This window comes from Molothrus aeneus, chromosome 21 (genome assembly GCF_037042795.1).
Source record: "Molothrus aeneus isolate 106 chromosome 21, BPBGC_Maene_1.0, whole genome shotgun sequence".
NCBI lineage: Eukaryota > Metazoa > Chordata > Aves > Passeriformes > Icteridae > Molothrus > Molothrus aeneus.
Window position 1 is genome coordinate 6,370,059 of NC_089666.1, and position 23,829 is coordinate 6,393,887.

Consider the following 23,829-nt stretch of genomic DNA (forward strand, 5'->3'; position numbering starts at 1 on the left):
TCCTCCCACCATCGCCTGCTCAGGCTCCAGCCTGATTCATTAACAGCAATCCAAATGTTCTTTATTTTCCCCAGAAACCCCCCCCACAACAACAACACAGTGGCAAATGGTGCTTCACCCACAGCAGGGAAAATAATAGAATTGTTTTATTAATTGTAATTTCTGGAGGTCTGCACCTCCAGAATCCTGCCTGGTGTTTTATTGCTTTTTTTTAAGTAAAAAACTAACCCAAATCACACAGAATCACACACTGGTCCAGGACTCAAAGGAAGGAAGATTCCCAGTCCAAACTGTAAAAGATGAGGTGGAACTAAAAGGCATAGATGGGTTTTTCCCCAGAGGATCTAAGATTCACATGGTGGAGTTTTTTGCACTTGGAGTAAAGACTATTTTTTGAAAGAATAAAGAGTTTCTCTCAGAATATTTTGACTTGGACCTAAGATTCACATGGTGGAAGTTTTTTGCACTGTAAATTCTTGCAGTAAATTTTTTGAAAGAATAAAGAGGTTTTTTTTTTTAAAGAATAAAAAGAGTTTTTCTCAGAATACTTTGACTCTGGGAGCTGGTATTTGAAGGTAAATATATATAAGGTATATATTTTAAGGTAAATATATTATTTTAAGGTAAATATATTTACCTTAAAATAATATATTATTGTTTTAAGGTAAATATATTATTTTAAGGTAAATATATTTACCTTAAAATAATATATTATTGTTTTAAGGTAAATATATTATATATAAGGTATCTATTTGAAGGTAAATATATTATTTTAAGGTGAATATATTTACCTTAAAGTAATATATTATTATTTGAAGGTAAATATATTATATATAAGGTATATATTTGAAGGTAAATATATATAAGGTATATATTTTAAGGTAAATATATTATTTTAAGGTAAATATATAATAATATATTTTATAAATATATAATAATATAATTTTAAGGTAATATATAATAATATATTATTATTTTAAGGTAAATATATTAAGGTATTTTAAGGTAGATACCAAATAACTGCCAGAATACCCAGACATTCAGTAACTGTGGATCTCCTTGTGCTCCAGTTTCTATGGGATGCTCACCTAGATGATGAATTTTACCTTGTAACTTTAACAAAACCCCAATGTTTCTGCCTCATTTTGCTCCCCGTTCCCCTTCTCTTGCTCCATGGCCGTGCCCAGGCTTTGCTGGGGGTTCTGGGGTTTCATCTCCTCGGATTTAGGCACGGCACAGGTGACCCACAGGTGACGTCTGCAGGCTCGGGGAAGGGAGCTCAGAGCACTGAGCCAAGTTGTCGTCGTCAGATGAAAAATAATTCCAGCAACACATCCTGAGAAATGGTCCCATCAGCTCCCCGGGGCTGCCTCCGATGAATTCTAATGAGGAGCTGTCACTTCTTGTTGTGGGAAGACAGGAATGCTCCGGCTCTCCCACCCCTTAACCCTGGAGACGCCGAGGGCCCCAGGAATGGTTCAGTTTTAGGGCATTTTTGCTGCTGGAGGAGATGGATTGGGAATTTCTGTGTGGGGAAGGGCAGCTCCAGGGGGGCCGGTTCCTCTCATGCTCCAGATCCACTTGGAGCACTTTCCACCATTTGTGGCTGGCATTTCTCATCCTCTGGACTCCTGCCTCTGCCTTCTCCTCCCCTGCTCACCCTGTTCCCTCCCACATTTGTGCACTGGGGTTCCCTACAAGGCAGACCCAAACCCCACAAAGCCTTTTAGGCTGGGTGTCCGGCTGTGAAATGTGGCACATTTGTCTGCATCTTTACAAAAATTCAACCCCTAAACAGTGCAGCCTCCTCCCAGCACAGTCCATCCATCCATCCATCCATCCATCCATCCATCCATCCATCCATCCATCCATCCATCCATCCATCCATCCATCCATCCATCCATCCATCCATCCCTCTCAGCCACTCGGTTCCTTGACAGAGTTTACATAACCTGGCTGAAAACACCCCCAGAGCTGCTTAGATCCTGCTGTGGGACCCAAAGCCCTGATTCAAAGGCTGGGCTGCTTGCACAGGTGGTTTAATGCTCACAGTTTGTGCTGCAGGGGGGAAAGTGGCGTTTTCTGTACAGGCACCCCCACCCTGGGCTTTCCCGTGGGAATTGCTTGTTCTGCTCAGATTATTATTTTAAAGCTGTCATCAGATGTACTCACCCCTGGATTAGAGGGAGCAGAAGGAGATGATCAGATAATCCCTGAGGCACAAAGCGTTTGGAGCTGGGTCTCCAGGGAGCTGGAAATCACCTTTGGTCGATTGGTTTAGCTCAGGGGTTTCTCCTCCTCTGTATCTTCATCAAAAACACTCGTGCAGACCTTTAGAGATGTGGGATTGTTGTAGGGGTTTGTATGAGGAAGAATCCTCTGAATCATTTAAATATTGGTAAAACACAAGCATGGAGCCTTTAGCTTTCGCTGGCCTTAAATCTGGTGCAGAAAAATGGAGTTAAATCTAAGCCTGAGTTTATTGCAGGAGTTATTTGTTACAAAAGTGAAGTGCCTGCTCACAGACATTCTGTCAATCAAATCTTTCTCAGATAAGCATTCCCTCATCCAGATTTTAACCTTTTCCAGACTCCTCTATGTCAAAAAGCTCAAAAACTCCCAGCGTTTCTCAGGCAGCACATGAGGAAGTAATTAATGAGTGCAGGAGGGGAACAAAAAAGAAAAAAAAGAAAAAAGAGAAAAAATAAGAATGTGCTGAATAGAGGCAAAATTGAGACTGAAACCCCTCATCCCATGGGCTGCCTGCTCAGTCCTCAGGATGCAGAAAGGACATTCCAGCTGCTGACAAACAGCCTGGGGAGGTGCTGGAGCATTCAGCAAGCCCCAGAGCTGGGCATTGCTGTAAAGACACGGCTGGGCAGTAAATCTGGTACAGGGGAGTGTCCTGCACTGAATATCTGGGAATAGGAATGAGGTTATCCCTGCTCCTACACACTCAATCCATGGCAGACAAGTGCTGTCATGAAACACCCCATCAGTGCTGCTCTGGTGTCCAGAAGGAGCTGCAGTAATCAGTTAATTCATTAAGGAAAGCCTGGAATGTACAGTGGGAGCTGTATCAGAGCCAAATCACCCCATTTCCAGCAAGGTCTGGCAGAACAAATCCACCAAATCCACTTAAAATGCTTGGGGAGGTGGGAGGGGGAAAAAAAATCCTACCATAACAAAGCTATTTTGGATAAATCATAACCTTACAGGAACACTGGGCCTCAGTTCTCCCAGTGACAGGTGGGGGTGACAGAAGCGCCACTCAGGCAATTCCCAGCAGAGCTGTGGAGCTCATTGGATGAACATCCATGAAACCACCACCAACCCTTAGAGGGGAATTGCTGCTGGAGAACTGTTGTGGTTGTTGCTTATTCCCCAGGTGCCTGGAAGAGGGAGCTTGGCAGAACTCCAGGAGGAATATCCTGGTGAGCTCAGGTAAGAGATGAGCCAAGCTCGCAGTCAAAGGTTCATTACAAACCTGGGGGTCTTGGATCTGAGCTCAGAACCCGGGCAAGGCTCCAGGAGCTTGGTCTGTCCCATTGAGGCACAAAATCATGGAATGGTTTGGGTTGGAAGGGACCTTTACAGGTCACCTTGTGCATCACACACCTGGTAAAAACCATGTGCATCACACACCTGGTAAAACCATGAGCATCACACACCTGGGTACAACCATGAGCATCACACACTTGGGAAAAGCAGGAGCATCACACACCTGGGTACAACCATGGGCATCACACACCTGAGAAAAACCATGAGCATCACACACCTGGGAAAACCATGAGCATCACACACCTGGGTAAAAACCATGAGCATCACACACCTGGGAAAACCATGAGCATCACACACCTGGTAAAACTGTAATCATCACACACACACAGAAGGTAAAAACCTTCTTCTCTGCTTGTCTCACAACTTCTCTCTGTTCAGAGGGCATGTGAATACCGCAGGAGCCTACGTGGACAGCATGTCCAGAACACCTTGGAAGTGTCCAAGGCCAGGTTGGACAGGGCTTGGAGCCACCTGGGCCAGGGGAAGCTGTCCCTGCCCACGGCTTTAGGGTCCCTTCCAACCCACACCATTGAGAAAAAGCCAAACTCAGCTTTCCCCTCCTCCCTCCCTCCTGCCTTCATCAGCTCCTGTTTTCCCGAGAAGAACCCGCAGCTTTTGGCTGTGTGAGGCTGCTCGTGTGAGGATGCTCTGCCGCTCCATCCCTTCCCGGGTCCCGTTAGCAACAGGCGCCGGAGCAGGGAGGGGACTCGCGGCCGGGGGGCTCCGGGTGATGCGGGCTCCCAGCCCCCCTGTCTCGTCCCTCTGCTGTCCCCGCGGTCCCCCCGTGTCCCCCCGGTCCCCCCGTGTCCCCCCGTGTCCCCCCGGTCCCCGCAGCCCCTCCCGCCGCCGAGGGCGGACTCTCGGCCGCCGCAGCCCGGATGCCGCCGCCGCCGCGTTCCTGCGTTCCTGGCCGCTCTCCCGGCCCCGCTGCCTCCGCTTCCTCCAGGATCCGCCGCCGGGGAGGGGGCCCAAGGGCTTCTCCTCCTCTCGCCGGGTTATTTTTTCCGGTGCTTGCTCCAGCGGGGGAGGTGGGAAGAGCCAAAGGCGGCGGTGCCCCCTTCCCGCCCCCCCCTCCCTCTCCGCCGCAGCACATGGGAAGCAAAAGTTTTCCTCCTCCTCCTCCTCTTCCTCCTCCTCCTCCTCCTGCTGCTGCTGCCGCCGCTGCTCGGTGCCCTCCGCCCGCTGCCCTCGCCCCCCGAGGATGCTCGGGCTCCGCTCGGACACGGATGTCCCGAGGGACAGCGGGGAATAGAGCCCGGCTGGAGCCCCCCAGGCCCGGCAGGGAGCGGAGCCGAGCCCGCGGCCGCATCTTCCGCAGGGATCCGAGAGGAAAGGAGCCGCTGGGCCAGAATAACCGGATGGTTTAGCGGCGCCGGCTGAAGCGCGCTGCGCTCCGCCATGGGCACCGGGATGTGCTCCAGGAGGCAGAAGGGGCTGCTGCAGACCGGGCTCTGCCTGCTCGCCCTGGCCTGCCTGGCCTCCGGGGCGCTCCTCTACAGCCACCTGCAGCACAAGGTGCGGAGCGCCGAGGCGCTGGCGCAGAAATACAAACAGCAGCAGGAAGCGCTGTCAGCACAGCTGCAAGGTGAGTGAGTGACCCCTCCGGAGCCCCAGGGTGAGTGACCCCAGGGTGAGTGACCCCAGGGTGAGTGACCCCTCCAGAGCTGTCCCTGTGAGTGACCCCAGGGTGAGTGACCCCTCCGGAACTGTCCCTGTGAGTGACCCCAGGGTGAGTGACCCCTCCGGAGCCCCAGGGTGAGTGACCCCTCCCAAGCTCCAAGGTGTGACCCTTTCTGGAGCTCCAAGGTGAGCCCCAGGTGAGTGGACCCCAAGGTGAGTGACCCCTCCCAAGCTCCAAGATGAGTGACCCCTCTGGAGCTGTCCCTGTGAGTGACCCCAAGGGTGAGTGACCCGTCCGGAGCTGTCCCTGTGAGTGACCCCAGGGTGAGTGACCCCAGGGTGAGTGACCCCTCCGGAGCTGTCCCTGTGAGTGACCCCAGGGTGAGTGACCCCTCCGGAGCTGTCCCTGTGAGTGACCCCAGGGTGAGTGACCCCAGGGTGAGTGACCCGTCCGGAGCTGTCCCTGTGAGTGACCCCAAGGGTGAGTGACCCCTCCGGAGCTGTCCCTGTGAGTGACCCCAGGGTGAGTGACCCCTCTGGAGCTGTCCCTGTGAGTGACCCCAAGGGTGAGTGACCCCTCCGGAGCTGTCCCTGTGTGCACACCCTGCCCCAATACTCTCCCTGCCATCCACAATTCCCGTCCATCCCTTGGCTTTGAAGATGCTGAGCTGTTTCCTTCCCCCATTTGGATGTCAGGAATCCAAGCTCGCGTTTGAGTGCGAATTGGCAAAGGGGGGTCGGAGCTGGGTGGGCGAGCCCAGCTGTGTCACCTCTGTTCCATTTCTTCTCCCTTTGGCCGCAAATCCCAACCCCTGTCAGGCCAAATGTGAGGCAGTAAAAACGCGGGGCGGGCTCAGGGAGGCGCCTCCGCTCTCTCTGCCCCGTGTGGGAGCGAGCAGAGAGGGAAGGGATCTGATCTTCCCATGAAGTTTTGTCCCAGCCACTGCTGCAAGGCGAGAAACCCTCCTCGTTCTAGAGAGGTTGGTCTGGACTAAAAAAGTTCTGGACTAAAAAAGTCCGGGACTAAAAAATTCGTGGCAGAATTTTGGGGCTGATGGATGCTGCAGATTTTTAGCTCCCTAAAAAGAAAAAGAAGGGGAAGAGGAGGAGCAGGAGGAAGAATTGGTTTCTCTGATCCTGCTGACAAACCCACCTCATTCTCGAGAGGCTGATCCGGGACTAAAAGAGTCGTGGCACCATTTAGGGGCTGATGGATGCTGCAGGTTTTTATCTCCCTAAAAAGAGGGGGAAGAGGAGGAAGAGGAGGAGGAAGAATTGGATTTTCTGATCCCGCTGACAAACCCCACCTTGTTCTCGAGAGGCTGATCTGGGATTTAAAGAGTCGTGGCAGCATTTTGGGGCTGATGGATGCTGCTGGTTTTTAGCTGCCTAAAAAGAGGGGAAAGAGGAGGAAGAGGAGGAGGAAGAATTGGCTTCTCTGATCCCACTGACAAACCCACCTCCTTCTCAAGACGTTGGTCCGGACTAAAACAGTCTGGGACTAAAAAAAGTCTGGGACTAAAAAAGTCTGGGACTAAAAAAGTCTGGGACTAAAAAAGTCGTGCCAGCATTTTGGGGCTGATGGCTGCTGCTGATTTTAGCTTAAAAAGAGGAGAAGAGGAGGAAGAGGAGGAGGAAGAGTTGTCCTTTCTGCCCCCAGCACTTGGCTCCCCTGGCCAGAGCGGCCGGAAGGCGAACCCAGCGTGTGGATTCCTGCTCCCCTCCCTCCCCTCATTTGTCCTCCTTGCATAAACTCCGACTGTGGGAAAATGGGATCGCAGCCCTCGGGGCGGGCCGAGCACACGCGGTGGGACTCTCATCTCCTTTGTCCTGTCCTTTCTCTTCTCTCCAGCCTGCCCGGGGCTGCCAAGGCCCCGCTCCCGGCAGCTGTCACAGGATTTGGGGGTTCTGCAGGGATTTGCTGAGCTCCCCGTGTGAGGTTTGCTGGGAACGCCTCACATGGATTTGGGGATTTGGGGTCTGGAGGGATTTCCCGACATGGGAAGAGAGGAGAATGTTGACTCCGTGTTTCAGAAGGGTGATTTATTAGTTTATGATATATATTATATTAAAAGAAAATTGTGTATTAAAACTATACTAAGAGAATAGAGGAAAGGAAAGGAAAGGAAAGGAAAGGAAAGGAAAGGAAAGGAAAGGAAAGGAAAGGAAAGGAAAGGAAAGGAAAGGAAAGGAAAGGAAAGGAAAGGAAAGGAAAGGAAAGGAAAGGAAAGGAAAGGAAAGGAAAGGAAAGGAAAGGAGGAAATGGAAAGGAAAAGGGGAAAAGGAAAAGGAAGATAATAAAATCTCGTGACTCTCAGAGAGTCCAAGCCAACTGGACTGTGATTGGCCATTAATTAAAAATAACCACACGAGACCAATCAAAGCTGCACCTGTTGCATCCCACAGCAGCAGATAACCATTGGTTTTCTCTTCCTCTGAGGCTTCTCAGCTTCTCAGGAGAAAAATATCCTGAGGAAAGGATTTTCCATAAAATCAGTGACAGAATTTTTCATTAAGTTTTCCATGTCTGTGAGAGGCTCCCACCTGCAGCCCCAGCCTGGGGTGTGCAGAGCTCAGCAGGGCAGGAATGAACCCCAATTTTTCCTCCCTGCCGTGCCAGCATCTCCTGCTCCTCCTGCACAGTGGCAGCCTCGGGGAACCCCAGTTTTGGGAACAGCAGCCCCACAACTGAGCCAAAATCACCTTTTCTGCACCCAAAGTGGGAGCTCAGCCTGTCAGAGCTGCCATGCCCAAACACAGCTGTTGCCATGGTTTCCCTTCTTTATTTTGAGCAGACGCTCACTTGTCCAATGATTGTAACAAAGGCAAAGCTGCGTTTTTGGGATTTGGCTGCTGGGGGAAGCCTGGCAAGGGCCAGAGGGGAGAGATGCTCTTGGGAGTGATGCTGGCACTGCAGGGATGCCTGAATTTTTATTTTTTTTTTTTTTATGGTGGGGAAAAATCAGATTTTTTTAAGGTGGGAAAAAAATCTAAATTTTTTTAATAGTGGGAAAAATATCTGAATTTTTTTAATGGTGGAAAAATATCTGAATTTTTTTAATGGTGCGGAAAATATCTAATTTTTTTTAATGGTGGAAAAAATATCTGAATTCTTTTAAAGGTGGGAAGAATCAGAATTTTTTTTAATGGCGGGAAAAATATCTCATTTTTTAATGGTGGGGAAAATATCTGAATTTTAATGGTGTGGAAAATATCTAATTTTTTTTTAATGGTGGAAAAAAAATCTGATTTTTTTTTTAATGGTGGGGAAAAATATCTAATTTTTTTTTAAATAGTGAAAAAAAATCTGATTTTTTTTTAATGGTGGGGGGAAAAATCAGATTTTTTTTAATGGTGGGGAAAATATCTGAATTTTTTAATAGGTAGGGAAAATGATATTTTTTTTTTAAATGGTGAGAAAAATATCTGATTTTTTTTTTAAATGGTGGGGGAAAAAATCAGATTTTTTTTTCAATGGTGGGGAAAATATCAGTGGGGATAAATGGAGCTGGTCCTGCCGTGCCTCTCTCCCCAGTGGTGTACGAGCACCGGTCCCGGCTGGAGCGCTCCCTGCAGAAGGAGAGGGGAGAGCACAAGAAGACCAAGGAAGGTCAGTCCCAGCTGTCCCCAGCTGTCCCCAAAGGCGCCCCAAGGTGGCTGAAGAAATGTATAGAAATATAGAAATGCTGAACAATGCTTTATTCAAACATCACAAGTTAAATATAAATATAAATATGACTGTAAATATAAATATAAATATAAATATAAATATAAATATAAATATAAATATAAATATAAATATAAATATAAATATAAATATAAATATAAATGGAACCATGTTTTATTAAAACATTACAACCTTATTATAAATATAACCATAATGGTAAGTATAACTATAACTATAACTATAACTAACTATAACTATAACTATAAATATATATGCTGAACAATGCTTTATTAAAGCATTACAACTTCATTGTAAATATAAATATTTTTATATATGCTAAGCAATGCTTTATTCAAACAGTACAACTTTACTATAATTATAAATATATATATATGCTGAACGATGCTTTATTCAATGCTTTATTCAATGCTTTATTACAACTTTATTATAAATAGAAATATATATATGCTGAACAATGCTTTATTAAAGCATTACAACTTTACTATAATTATAAATATATATATATGCTGAACAATGCTTTACTCAAACATTACAACTTTATTATAAATAGAAATATATATATATGCTGAACAATGCTTTATTCAAACATTACAACTTTATTATAATTATAAATATTTATATATATGCTGAACAATGCTTTATTAAAGCATTATAACTTTATTGTAAATATAAATATTTTTATATATGCTAAGCAATGCTTTATTCAAACAGTACAACTTTACTATAATTATAAATACTTGTATATATGCTGAACAATGCTTTATTCAAACATTATAACATTACTATAATTATAAATATATATATATGCTGAACAATGCTGTATTCAAACATTACAGCTCTTTGACCCATTCAACTGCCTCCTTTTCTCCCTTTCCAGATTTTTTAGTGTACAAGCTGGAAGCTCAGGAAGCTCTCAACAAGGAGAAGGTGAGTGTGGTTTGTGCCAGGCTTTGTCCCACAATGGGAAATATTTGTCCCACAATGAGAAATATTTGTCCCCACAATGGGAAATATTTGTCCCACAATGGGAAATATTTACCCCCACAATGAGAAATTTGCCCCCACAATGAGAAATATTTGCCCCCACAATGAGAAATTTGTCCCCACAATGGGAAATATTTGTCCCACAATGAGGAATATTTGCCCCCACAATGAGAAATTTGCCCCCACAATGAGAAATATTTGCCCCCACAATGGGAATTTTTTTTTTTCTGGTGCCATCTGAGTCCAAACAAGAAATTCCATCTCACACATTTCATCCCAAGCCTGGCAAAAAAGAAAATAAAAATTCCTGCCTTGCAGGGCCCTCGCTGTGGGGTGGATTTGGGCAGGGGTTTCTCTGTGGGGTTTCTCTGTGGGGTTTTTCTGCAGGGTTTTTCTGTGGGGTTTCTCTGTGGGGTTTTTCTGTGGGGTTTCTCTGTGGGGTTTTTCTGTGGGGTTTCTTTGTGGGGTTTCTCTGTGGGGTTTCTTTGTGGGGTTTCTCTGTGGGGTTTCTTTGTGGGGTTTCTCTGTGGGGTTTCTCTGTGGGGTTTCTCTGCGGGGTTTCTCTGTGGGGTTTCTCTGCGGGGTTTCTCTGTGGGGTTTTTCTCCCTCCCCTGGATTTCTCTGGGCTCCAATGGCACTGTTGGATCTTTGTTTTTCTCCCCAGCAAGACTCCATGAACAGATATGGGGCCCTCAGCTCCCAGCACAAGATCCTGAAGGTAAGGAAGGTTTGGCTGATGAGTTTCAGGCGGTTTTTCTTTATAATTTTTCTGTTTTTCTTTACCATTTTTCTTACTGCAACGTCAGCCCTTGAGCACTTTTATCACTCAGGGTTTGGCTGTTTTTTCCCAGGTCTCTCAGTGTGAAAATGGGATTTATTCATTGCAGTTCACCTTTGGGCTCCTACCAAATATTCCAGTCCATGGAAGAGGCTCAGCTTAAAGCATTTTATAGCATTTTGTACAACTTTGTACCATTTTTATAGCATTTTTTAGCTTATCACCTGCCCTACCTGAAGCACATCTTGGTGTTCAGTTTTGGGGTTTTTTTTTGGAGCAACGCAACTGGAGGCTGCTGGGGTGGCTTTTTAAAACCATTTTGAGTCTTGGCAGTGAAATGCTGATTGAAGCCTGGGATGGGGAAGCAGGGCTGGGTTCCAGCAGCCCTCAGCACCCCTGGGCTGGATTTCCTGAGCCGAGCCGGGCTGGGTTTGGATTCCAGCAGGGAAAAAGGAAGCACAGTTCTGCCTCTTGGGCATTTTCCAGCCCTGTGGGTTCTGGGAATGCAAAATTCCTCCTCATAGCAACTGCAGCCTGGGCAGAACGCTCTGCTCTGCTTCTCTCAAGGGGACACTCAGAGCTTTTTTTTTTTGTATTCCTGGCTCCTTTTCTCTCGCTTCCTTTTATTGGAGGAGTGGGAAAAAAAAAATGTACAAAACAACCCCAACCATCTCCTTTTTTTTTTATTTTTAACTACATTTACAGCTGCTGAAAGACAAAACCAGCCCTTGGATTGTGGGAGATTTCCAAAAAAAAAGGGATTTTTTTTTTTCTCAGAAAAAGCAGCTTTTAGCCCATGGTGAGGCTGTGGGTAACACTTCTGTCACTGGAGCCCAGGCAGAAATGTTCCCAGTGGACCTGGCTGGCTCAGGAGCAGCATTGCTGCCAGGAATGTCATTGTCCCCCCCGGGAAATGGCATGTTCGTCCTGGGCTCCTTTTGGGGCCATTTTGGTTCATTTTGGGACCATTTTGGGTTCATTTTTTTACCATTTTGGTTCATCTTGGGTACATTTTGTGACCATTTTGGTTCATCTTGGGTTCATTTTGTGACCATTTTGCTTCATCCTGGGTTCTTTTGGGGACCATTTTGGTTCATCTTGGGTACATTTTGTGACCATTTTGGTTCATCTTGGGTTCATCTTGGGTTAATTTTAGGACCATTTTATGACCATTTTGGTTCATTTTGGGACCATTTTGGTTCATCTTGGGTTCCTTTTGAGGCCATTTTGGTTCATCCTGGGTTCATTTTGGGACCATTTTGGGTCATCTTGGGACCATTTTGTGACCATTTTGGTTCATCTTGGTTTCATTTTGTGACCATTTTGGTTCATCTTGGTTTCATTTTGGTTCCATTTTGGTTAATCTTGGGTTCATTTTGTGACCATTTTGGTTCATCCTGGGTTCATTTTGGGTTAATTTTGGTTCATCCTGGGTGGAGCCCTGGCTGGGCTCTTGCGCTGCCCACGGCGGCTCCACTGAGGAGATCCTTTCCACCAATCCCTGCTTTATTCTGTAACTCCCTTCCCGCTCAGCATCACCCTGACCCTTTTCCCCCCAGAACCAGCACGATGATGTCAAGAAGCAGCTGCTGGACCTGCAGCTGCAGCACAACAGCCTCAGGCTGGAGCACAGGAAGAGCCTGGAGAGCCACAGCCAGAAACTGGCCCAGCTGCAGCAGGAGAGGGACAGCGAGGTCTCCAACCTGCAGGGTGAGGGGCAGAACCAGAAAGCGCCAGGCTGAGGAGGGCTGGAGCGGGATTTGCTGGATTGAGCCTTTTCCTGACCCAGGGATGGGGGAGCTGAGAGGAGGTTTAAACAGTTTTGGTTTATTTTCAGTCTCATGTGAAGGGCGAGGCAATGCAGGTGTTATCATTGACACCATCACAATCAGGAGTTAACTATTTCTTAATTGTAATACATTATAAACATTTGTAATATTATTCATAATAATCCTATTAATTATTATAATATTATTATGAATTATTGTATTATTTATAATAATAATAAAAATATGTTTAAAACATTTATATTATTTTTAATAATTATATTATTATATTATTATTTGTAATAATTATAATACATTATAAACATTTATAATATCTATAACGTATTATAAACACAATTATACAATTATAATTATACTATTACAATACATCATAAACATTTATAATATTATTTGATTATAATAGATTACAAACATTTAAATTTATATTTAACATTTAACATTTATAATAATCTAACAATATATTTATTATTATATTATTATTAATTATATTATTTATAATTATTATAATGCATTATAAACTTTTATAATGCTTATAATCTTTATAATGTATTATAAACACAATTATACAATTATAATTATGCAATTACAATTATAATGCATTATAAACATTTATAATATTATTTAATTGTAATACATTATACACATGTATAATATTATTTATAATAATTGTATTAATTATTATAATATTATTAAGTGTTATATTATTTATAATAATTATTATGCATTATAAATGTTTATAATGTTTATAATGTATTATAAACACAATTATACAATTACAATTATAATACATTATAAACATTTTTTGGCCTATCAGGTTTTGCTACACAATATTGTAAATGTTTTAATGCCAATAATCTAAAATCACCCCTTGTGGGTCCTACTACAAACATCTTTCATAGTTATGTTTCTCCAAATATTTTGTTTTATTTGCAAGGCCATCCTTTGAAACTTGTTTCTGGTTCCGTTCCTCTCTCAGCAACGTCTGTCCCATCCCATGGCATTTCTAAATCAGCATTTTTTATTTCAAAATTTGCCCACAGATGCTCACGGTGTGAGCCTCCTGCCAGCCTTGGGGAATTCCCTACAAATCCATTCCCCACAAAGGGAGGGCATCAAAAATGAGTTTCTCTGTGTGGGTGAGGAAACCTGAGGGCTCAGGGAGCTGGGAAACCTTTACAGGGTTTTTCCTGAAGCTCCCAGTTCCCCCAGGAAGGGGCACTGGGTCCCTGCTCCCCCTTTTCTTCAGCTGCAAAAGGGAAAGGGAAATGAAAATCGAATTATCTGAGTCCTGTGGCAAACACAGCGAGAGCAGGAGCGGGGAAAGAGCCTGGAGAGAAGGAATTGCTGGAGCAGGTTTGTGATCCCTGGGCTTGGAGAGGTCTGTGAGGTCAGGAGGGATTTGTGGTGAGAAAGGGAGATGCCACACTTGGAAAAAAAAAAAAAGAAAAAATCATCTCTTTTTAAACGAATTTCTTCTTCTCCCTGCTGCAGACACGGTGTTTAAACTCAGAGAAGAGAGCAAACTCCTCAGGAAAGCCCACCTGGAGGTTCACTCCCAGCTCCTCAGTGCCCAGGTAAGCACCTGGGCAAACATTCCCTAAAGAATCAATATTGTATAAATAATAAATGTTCTCTGAATGATCCATACTCTAAATAACAGAGAATATTTAGAGGTCCCTGTTCCCAGCAGGGAGGTGTTTAACCCCTTGTGAGGTTTCTCTGTGTCCTTCTCCTCCTCCCCTCAGTGCCCAGGTAAGCACCTGGGCAAACATTCTCTAAAGAATAAATATTCTCTAACCAATAAATGTTCTCTAAATGATAAATGTTCTCTAAATGATAAATATTCTCCAAATAATAAATCCAGCTCCCAGCAGGGAGGTGTTTAACCCCTTGTGAGGTTTCTCTGTGTCCTCCTCCCCTCAATGGCCAGGTAACCACCTGGGCAAACATTCTCTAAAGAATAAATATTCTCTAACCAATAAGTGTTCTCTAAATGATAAATATTGTCCAAATGATAAATATTCTCCAAATAATAAATCCAGCTCCCAGCAGGAAGGTGTTTAACCCCTTGTGAGGTTTCTCTGTGTCCTTCTCCTCCTCCCCTCAGTGCCCAGGTAACCACCTGGGCAAACATTCTCTAAAGAATAAATATTCTCTAAGCAATAAATGTTCTCTAAATGATAAATATTCTCCAAATAATCAATCCAGCTCCCAGCAGGGAGGTGTTTAACCCCTTGTGAGGTTTCTCTGTGTCCTTCTCTCCCCTCAGGCCCAGATGGAGGAGTTCAGGCAGCTCAAGGAAGCTTTGCAGAAGATGCCAGGCTTGAGAGGAGGAGGAGGAGGAGGAGGAGGAGGAGGAGCAGGGAAGGGGCAGCAGCCCCTGGTGCCAGCCAGCAGCCAGCTGCAGCCAGGGAGGCACAAGGTGTGGAATTCCCTGGAATTTCCCTGTGGCATTCCCTGGAAAGCCCCGGGATGAACATTCTGCAAGGCTGCTGGAGCCTTAAACGAACAAAGCTCAGAGTTTGCTCTTGTCCTTCCTTCCTTTCTTTTTGGAGTTGTTCCTTTTCTGGAACTGTTGAATTATTCCCAGCCAAAACTGGAGCTGAATTATTCCTTTTTGGAATTATTCCTTTTTTGGAATTATTGAATTATTCCCAGCCAAAACTGGAGCTGAATTATTCCTTTTTGGAATTATTCCTTTTTTGGAATTATTGAATTATTCCCAGCCAAAACTGGATCTGAGTTATTCCTTTTTGGAATTATTCCTTTTTTGGAACTATTGAATTATTCCCAGCCAAAGCTGGATCTGAATTATTCCTTTTTTGGAACTATTGAATTATTCCCAGCCAAAGCTGGATCTGAATTTTTCCTTTTTCAGAATTATTGAATTATTCCCAGCCAAAGCTGGATCTGAATTTTTCCTTTTTCGGAATTATTGAATTATTCCCAGCCAAATCTGGATCTGAATTATTCCTTTTTGGCTGCATGAGAGGAGAGGTCTTCTACTGCAGGGTGGGCAGGGCTGCAGATTTCTTCTGGAGCACTTGAGGATGTTTTTTCTATAAAAAAGGAATTTCTGGCCCAGATTTGGGGCTGATCTATATCTATAATCTATATCTATATCTATATATCTATATCTATATCTATATCTATATATATCTATATCATCTATATCTATAATCTATATCTATATCTATAGCTATATCTATAATCTATATCTATATCTATATCTATATCTATCTATATCATCTATATCTATATCTATAATCTATATCTATATCATCTATATCTATATCTACTATATCTATATAATCTATATCTATATAATCTATATCTATATCTACTATATCTATATAATCTATATCTATATCTATATCTATATCACCTATATCTATATCTATATCTATATCACCTATATCTATATCTATATATTTTTAAATAGATACATTTCTATAAATCCAGGGCTGTCTCCTTGCAGGATGTGAAGATGGTGATGCACATCCAGGTGAGGAGCCATGAGCAGAGCCCGGCTCCTGGGCTGGCCCTGCCTGAGCCAGGACAAAAACCTGCAGCAGAAAATGCCCCAGTGCCAGGCAGGCAGCCCCCAGCAGGGAGCAGGGACACGGTGCCACTGCACAGGTTGGTGACACAAAATTCTTCCAAATGGGGTTTTTTTTACTGGTTTTGGTGACACAGAATTCTTCTACTTTGTGTTTGGGGTAAAGATGCCCAAAAGGAGCGTCCTTCTTCTTGTTTTTATTGTGGGTTTGCTTGAAAAATGGGATTTTTTTTACTGGTTGTGGTGGAATTCCTGGGATTCTGGGCATCCAGTGGATGCTGTACAGATGTGGGGAATGGATTGGTAGGGAATTTTAAAATTTGTATAGAAGGTTTATGTAGTATGGATTTATATGTAAATTTTGAGATAAGAAATGCTAATTTCAAAATGTCATGGTATATTATATATATTATATTATAGATCATTATATATCATCATATATCATTATATTATATATCATTATTATATTGTATTATATTGTATTATATTATATTATATTATATTATATATCATTGTATTACATTATATTATGTTATATTATATTACATTGTATATTATATTATATTATATTATATTATATTATATTATATTATATTATATTATATTATATTATATTATATTATATTATATTATATTATATTATATTATATATCATTGTATTACATTATGTTATATTACGTTATATTATATTATATTACATTACATTATATTATATATCATTATATATCATTATATTATATTATGTTATATTACATTATATTATATTACATTATATTATATTATATATCATTATTTTATGATACTACATTAATATAAAATAGTATAATAAAATAACAAATGAGCCTTCTCGGCACATGGAGTGGATGCTGATCGTTCCTCCGTGCCAACCCCACCCACTCCCGGTGTTTTGCAGCTGGCAGGGCCCTGTGAGCCCCGGGAATGCCCAGAGGGATCCGGGGCCAGCCCGGGGCCAGCCCAGGAGTGCCCAGGACAGCGCCGGGGCCGGGCACAGGGGCAGCCCCCGAACCCCCGGGACAGCGACAGGGACGGGGGCAGCGCACGGGGACGGGGCCGACCAGGAGGAGCTGCAAATGGGTATGGAAATTATTCCTTTATTATTCCTTTGCTATCTTGGAGACACCGGCTGTGATCTTGAATTGAAGGGGTGCCACTACTGCCGGGCTAAAAACAATTTATTACAGAGAAGCATCGGCCTCAAATGCTGGGAGATTGAATATTTTTTTAAAAAATTAAATTTAAAATGAGATTTGAAAGCTTTAAAAGCAGACGGCCATAGCTCAAAAGTAGTCACAAGTCTCTTTGTTACAATATATAACATTATAGTACAATGGAACAGTTTATTTTGCTTTTCTAACCTATCACCTCTACCTAATTCTACTGCACTGGGTATAGTTTATCCAGTGGGTTACCATTACATGTACACACGTGTGCTTCTATTATAATATATATTACAATTATATATAATAATTATATCTATTATATAGATATAATCATATATCATTGTAACCACATAATTTTATATATTATAAGATATATTATACAATATATACTATATACGATATAGTATATATTTATCTATATTACCTCTATTTTGATATATTAGTTATTATATATTTCTATATTTCTATTTATATTATATATCTATATTACAATTATATATTATATATTATAATTATATCTATTACATAGATATAATAATATATCATTATAACCACATAATTTTATATATTATAACATATATTATACAATATATACTATATACTATATAATATATATTTATCTATATTACCTATATTTTGATATATTAGTTATTATATATTTCTATTTCTATATTTTTATATTGTATATTCTTGTCCCTGTGCCTGGCAGATGCAGGAGTCATCGACAGGGAGCTGCAGTCCCAGAAGGAGCCGGTGGTCCAGGAGCCCATGGTGAGCAACCAGAGCATCAGAAACCCCCAAAAGGCTTGGGAGGGACCTCAAATCTCATCTGAGCCCATCCCCAGCCACCTCCCAGTGCTCCAAGGCTGGGAAAGGACCTTAAATCTCATCTCACCCCATCACCAGCCACCTCCCACTTTTCCAAGGCTGGAAAAGGACCTTAAATCTCATCTGAGCCCACCTTCCACTGCTCCAAAGCTGAGAAAGGACCTTAAATCTCATCTGAGCCCACCTCCCACTGTCCCAGGGTGCTCCAAGCCCTGCCCAGCCTGGCTGGGAGAAGCTTTCATCTTCTCATCCTGCCCTGTTTCACCTGGATGCGACCCTGGCTCGGAATAAGAGCCCAGTCAGTCAATAATTACCCAGAAGTTTCTGTAAACTCCAAGCTCCCTGGGTGTGGAGGGATAACAAAGATGGTTTGGGGGATTTTTAACAAACTCTAACAGGCTTGGAGAGGTGCAAGTGCTCCAGGTTTGCTGGGGGAGGCAGGTTGCTGCCTCCTGAGGGAAGAAATAAAATAAAATAAATAAATAAAAGCCACAAGAGGCTTTTCCTGTCCAGATGCCAGACGATGCTGCAGATCCTGCCCAGGACCCCAACAACCAGGGGGAGGATGAGTTTGAGGAGGCTGAGCTGGAGAGGCCTGACTTTGAGGAGAAGGTGGGAGGCTCCGAGAAGTTCAAGGAGCCCAGAGTTAAAGAAGAGTGGAAGGAGAAGCCACCAAAGGTGACAACCAGCAGGGCCAGGGAGGGATCCCAGCTGGGGATGGATGGGTGGGCAGAGAGCTGAAGGAAGGGAAACATCAAATTCCTGGTGGATCCATAATCCAAATTCCTGGTGGATCCATAACCCAAATTCCCATGTGGATCCATAATCCAGATTCCTGGTGGATCCATAATGCAAATTCCCATGTGGATCCATAATCCAAATTCCCATGTGGATCCATAATCCAAATTCCCGTGTGGATCCATAATCCAGATCCCTTGCTGGATCCATAACCCCCTTGGAGATGTGGCAGGCGGCAGAAATCTCTTTGGCAGGTTGGTCAAAACCAACGTATTTTTTCTTCCACTGGTTGTAATGGAGCTTGAAATTTACATTTCATTTTTGGTTCTTTGTTTTCATTCTGCTGGTGGTTTTTTTGTCAGCACAATCAGCTGTGCAGGTCCAGCTCTGGCACAAAGAGGAGCAGAATAAGCACAAGTGCCAGAGTTTAGGGAATTATTTTTTAGCCATGCACCAGAACTTGCTCTTGGCCTTGTCCTCTCTGTTTATGAAGTCCCCCCCTGGCACTTGCAACACCTTTAGGGATGGGGAGATGTGGCATGAGGGACTTTGATGCACTTGGGAGCAGAACCAGAGACAATAACCTGAGTTTGTGCTGGGTTCTGGTCAGTGCAGCCCTGTCCAAGGCTGCTGGCAGCATTTCAGAGCTCTGCCTCCTTGTTTGCTTCCTTGCAGATGGAATCCATTTATTTCCCCAAGTGTTTCTTGCTGCCTGAAGCCAGACTCTGCATCAGGGAAATGTTCATTTGTTTTGACAAGCAGCTGAACGTTGCTTGTTTTTAAAAAAAAATGAGTGTTTTATCTGTCAGGCTCTAAAACCATGATTAATGGGGGGATTAAAAAAGAAAAAAAAAAAGAAATCCAGGGCAATGAAATCAAATAAGAGAGAGATGCTGGCACCTCCTTGAGATTAGTGAAAATGTGGAAAGAATTAGTGATATAAATACCTGGCTCTCAGATCTGGCTGTGCGGTGCTCCCTAAAGCTCTACCCTAAATAACCCAAAGTTTTCCAGAGGCAACAGCCCTGGGGCCCTCCTGCCAGCAGGTGGGAAAAGAGACTGGATGGAAAAAATAAATGGAGTTTGTGTTGCCTGATTGTCCCTCTGCCGCCCCTGATCCCTGATCAGCCCTGGGGCTGTGAGGCAGGAGCTGGGTCCTGGCAGGGCTGGCTCTTGGGGCTTTGGCTGCTCACACTGACCCCAAAATGTGTCACAAAGTCTCTTTTACCCACCCCAAAATGTGTCACAAAGTCTCTTTTACCCACCCCAAAATGTGTCACAAAGTCTCTTTTCCCAGCCTGGCACTTGAAGAAGGAGTCAGAGCTCTTCAGTTCTCAGTCTCAAGGTTGTTTATTGTTTCTTATCTATAAAATTCTTTCTCCTGACCTGCCAAGGTCTGCTCAGCAGGACAGACAGAGGCACTCTGGTGTTATCTTTTATACTACAAACTACCTGTTCAATATTTACAATTATTTTCCAATACCCATCACCTATGTTAGACACTGAGCTTCTACTCTAAACCAATCCAAAAGTGCCAACCCAGCAGAAGATGGAGGCCAAGAAGAAGAAGAAGAAGAAGGACAGGATATGCCCAGATTCCTCCACCTTGCCCCCTGAACCCCCATTCTAAAAACCACAAAAAAATCTATTTTTCACCCCATGACAAACTAACTATTATTCTACTTAGCCTTTCATGGCTTGCAGATCCTCATATAAGGTTGGTCATTTTTTCCATGGGTCATAATCGAAGCCACAGAATCATGGGCTCTGTTCCAGGGTCTCTGAGCCCCCTGGCAGGGACAGGACAGCCAGGGGGATGTCCTGAATTCCAGCAGCTGGGCACTCCCAACCCTGCCTGCCTGTGTTTTTCAGGATGCTGGCAGAGCTGCCAAGCCCAGGGAAGACCCACTGGAGGATTACCAAGAAGATCAGGAGCAGGAAATTGTACGGCACCAAGGTTCTTCCTCTTTCCTCTCTGCTGTGGGGTCACCTGGGGGGGGGGGGGGGTTGGCAGCCAGGAATTTGGGGGGACTCAGCTTTTGGGGAGCCAGGGGTGAGCAGGGGCTCCAGGTGTGCCTCTGCCTGCTCAGTGAGGTGTCCAGAACAAAGCTGGAGCCCACTGCTGCCTTTTCCAGGTGTTCAGAGCCCCCTTTGTGCTTTTTGTGCCCTCCTCCTTTCTGTCTGCACCCACCTGCAGCAGCTGAGCTGTGGGGTGTTCCCAAACAGCAGCTGGGGGGAATCACAGGAGGAATTACAGCAGGAACTATAGGAGGAATCACAGGGGGAATCACAGGAGGAATTACAGCAGGAACTATAGGAGGAATTACAGGGGGAATCACAGGAGGAATCACAGCAGGAACTATAGGAGGAATCACAGGGGGAATCACAGGAGGAATTACAGCAGGAACTATAGGAGGAATTACAGGGGGAACCACAGGAGGAATTACAGCAGGAACTATAGGAGGAATTACAGGGGGAATCACATGAAGAGTTACAGGAGGAATCACAGGAGGAATTATAGGAGGAGTTACAGGGGGAATCACAGGAGGAATTACAGCAGGAACTATAGGAGGAGTTACAGGGGGAATCACATGAAGAGTTACAGGAGGAATCACAGGAGGAATTATAGGAGGAATTACAGGGGGAATCACAGGAGGAATTACAGCAGGAACTATAGCAGGAATTACAGGGGGAATCACAGGAGGAATTACAGCAGGAACTATAGGAGGAAGTACAGGGGGAATCACAGGAGGAGTTACAGGAGGAATTATAGGAGAAATTTTAGGAGGAATCACAGTAGGAATTAATCATAGGGGAAATTACAGGAGGAATTATAGCAGGAACCATAGGGGGAATCACAGGAGGAGTTATAGGGAGAATCACAGGAGGAATCACAGCAGGAATCAATCACAGGAAGAATTATAGGAGAAATTACAGGAGGAATTATAGGAGGAATCACAGGAAGAATTATAGGAGGAATTATATCACAGGAAGAATTATAGGAGGAATCACAGGAGGAATCAATGCAGGAGGAATTACAGGATGAACTATAGGAGGAATCACAGCAGGAATTATAGAAGGAATCACTGCAGGAACCAATCACAGGGGAAATTACAGGAGGAATCATAGGGGGAATCACAGGAGGAATCAATCACAGCAGGAATCAAGGCTGTGCCTTGCAGCAATACCAGATCAGTGTTTTTCAAGCATGAGCTAGAAAGGATCACCCTGGTACCTTCAGAGACAGAAATGAATTCTCTCCCAGTCTCATTCATTCTCTCCCTGCCCTTTGTGAGTGGCTCCTGAGGGGTTTTCCTGCAGTTTCCCCAGGATTGCTGAGGAGCTGAGGGTTTGGGAATGACAGGAAATACAGGGTGGGCAGAGCAGGGTTGGTGCCAGGGCTCCTTTCCCTGAGTGATTCCAGGCCTCTTGTAGGTGTCTCCAATGGATGGCTGGAGCTGAAATCATCCCTGGAGGCTGTGCTGGCTGCTGCATGGCCTGGGTGGGTTGGTGGCACAGTTTGAAATGTGGAGGATGTAAAATATCAGCTCCTGCTCTTTACATCTGCCCCTCACGCAGCAGAGGTAACAGGCTGAGGTGCCAAAGCTGCATTGCCCTGCCAGGACATTAAAATGTGCCTCAAACATCTCTGTGTCCTGCCAGTGACACCTGAAGGTGCCACCAGAGGTGGGTCCTCCCCTGTTTTCCCAGGTTTCCAAAGCTGGGCTGGTTTGGTGGGACAGTTCTGCTCAGGGACAGCGGGGTGTGCTTTAGGGTCTCATTTTCCAGGATTTCCTTTTGGCTGATTTTTTTTTTCCTTCCTGGCTGTTCCCCGTGTCCCCAGGAGGACCATGGAGGGGAGGTGGATGACAACGATGACCTGGAGCTTGTCCAAGAGCAGAAGGAGCCTGTGGGAAGGCAGGGGGCTGCTGGCAAGAAGGATGACTACTTCTGAGAGCTGCTGCAACACCACGAACTCCAGGAATGAGGGGATGGGAACTCCTCCTGGGAGCTGCCTCCTCAATGAAACACTGCCCACAGAGCCAAGGCAGCAGGAGGGAACTCTCCGCAGGCCCTGGCAGGGGGCTTGCACATGAAAATATGAAAATCCCATCTCAGTGTGGGGCCACTGCTGCCTCAGAGATCTCTCAGACTGGGAATGATCTTCTCCTGCTGCTTTTCTTAGAAGCACTTTTTGGTTTACTGTGTTCTTCGCCCTCTTGTTCTTCACGTCCCCTTTCTAAGCTGGAGAGGGTTTTTTGGGCTGGTTTTGGGGGTGTTTTTTACCCCCCCCCGGGCAGCAGAGGGGTGCCTGAGCTGGTCCCTGGAACTCACTCTAATACAAAGGAATCTGTCTTCATAAATGATTTTGTGTTTCTTTAACACATCCTCTGAGCAGGGTGGGGAGGGCACCAGAGGAAATTTCCTGTTCTTTGCCCTGGAGCTGTGCACGAGCACCGACCACAGCCAGCAGAGGAGCAGTCACAGGAGGAATTAGAGGAGGAATTCCATAGAGCAGAGCGTGTGTGTGTGGATGTGAACCCCGTGCTGCTGCAGAGACCCTCCAGAGAGAGAGAGAGATCCCTGCAGAGCCCTCCCTGCCCTGCCTTTGAGCTGTGGGACACTCCTGCTGGCCTCAGGGTGTCCCCTGGGATTCTGTGCCTCCTCCCTGCTGCAGGTGAGGGCTGCCCTGAGCTCTTTCCCATGGGGACAGGGACAGCCACGCCAAGAAACAGGAGAAAAAAAAAAAAAAAAAAGGAATATTTGCAGCCCAACTAATGCAGTTCCAGCCTGGTTGGATTATTTCCAGTCTCCTAACAGGTGCTAAGGTAAATTTTGTCTCTTCTAGAGAGGTTTTGATCAGCAAGATGGGAATTGTTGGTGGAGTAGGTTGAATCCTGTGGGACTTTACTCAGCCTCCAAAAGACTTAGCTGACCTCAGGGACAAAGAAGGAACAGTCAGCTGGAATTTAAAATGAAAAGAGAATGGGTTTCATCACGATATCTCAGAGCCCAGAACCTGTTTGAAGTGATAAGAACAGGGCAGAGCTGTCCCACTCCCTGCCCTGTGTCCTCCTTCCTCATCACCAGACTCGGGGACCTCA

General features: G+C 44.5%; 1 protein-coding gene across 3 annotated transcripts; it reads left to right on the plus strand.

Annotated features, from left to right (window-relative positions):
• Nucleotides 1–4,506: 4,506 nt before the first annotated feature.
• LOC136565319 (Golgi integral membrane protein 4-like) lies at nucleotides 4,507–23,088 on the plus strand. Of its 3 annotated transcripts, none has more exons than XM_066563839.1 (13): nucleotides 4,507–5,146; nucleotides 8,717–8,791; nucleotides 9,747–9,796; nucleotides 10,518–10,571; nucleotides 12,191–12,341; nucleotides 13,910–13,992; nucleotides 14,688–14,840; nucleotides 15,897–16,057; nucleotides 16,891–17,072; nucleotides 17,868–17,929; nucleotides 18,500–18,664; nucleotides 20,597–20,668; nucleotides 22,569–23,088. In XM_066563839.1, the coding sequence occupies exons 1-13, from the start codon at nucleotides 4,960–4,962 to the stop codon at nucleotides 22,677–22,679; spliced, it is 1,506 nt and encodes a 501-aa protein (XP_066419936.1). In that variant the 5' UTR covers nucleotides 4,507–4,959; the 3' UTR covers nucleotides 22,680–23,088. The 3 variants fall into 3 exon arrangements, with proteins under 3 accessions (XP_066419936.1, XP_066419938.1, XP_066419939.1); XM_066563841.1 differs by having other exon boundaries at nucleotides 20,597–20,681; nucleotides 22,569–22,701; XM_066563842.1 differs by lacking the exon at nucleotides 14,688–14,840.
• Nucleotides 23,089–23,829: the final 741 nt, after the last annotated feature.

Bases quoted from the DNA above. Each gene is read 5' to 3' on its own strand.
- LOC136565319 (XM_066563839.1), top strand. From the start codon at position 4,960: ATGGGCACCGGGATGTGCTCCAGGAGGCAGAAGGGGCTGCTGCAGACC. The intron at 13,993-14,687 runs GTAAGCACCTGG...CTCTCCCCTCAG, and splicing joins CCCAGCTCCTCAGTGCCCAG to GCCCAGATGGAGGAGTTCAG. The intron at 17,073-17,867 runs GTATGGAAATTA...TGTGCCTGGCAG, and splicing joins CCAGGAGGAGCTGCAAATGG to ATGCAGGAGTCATCGACAGG.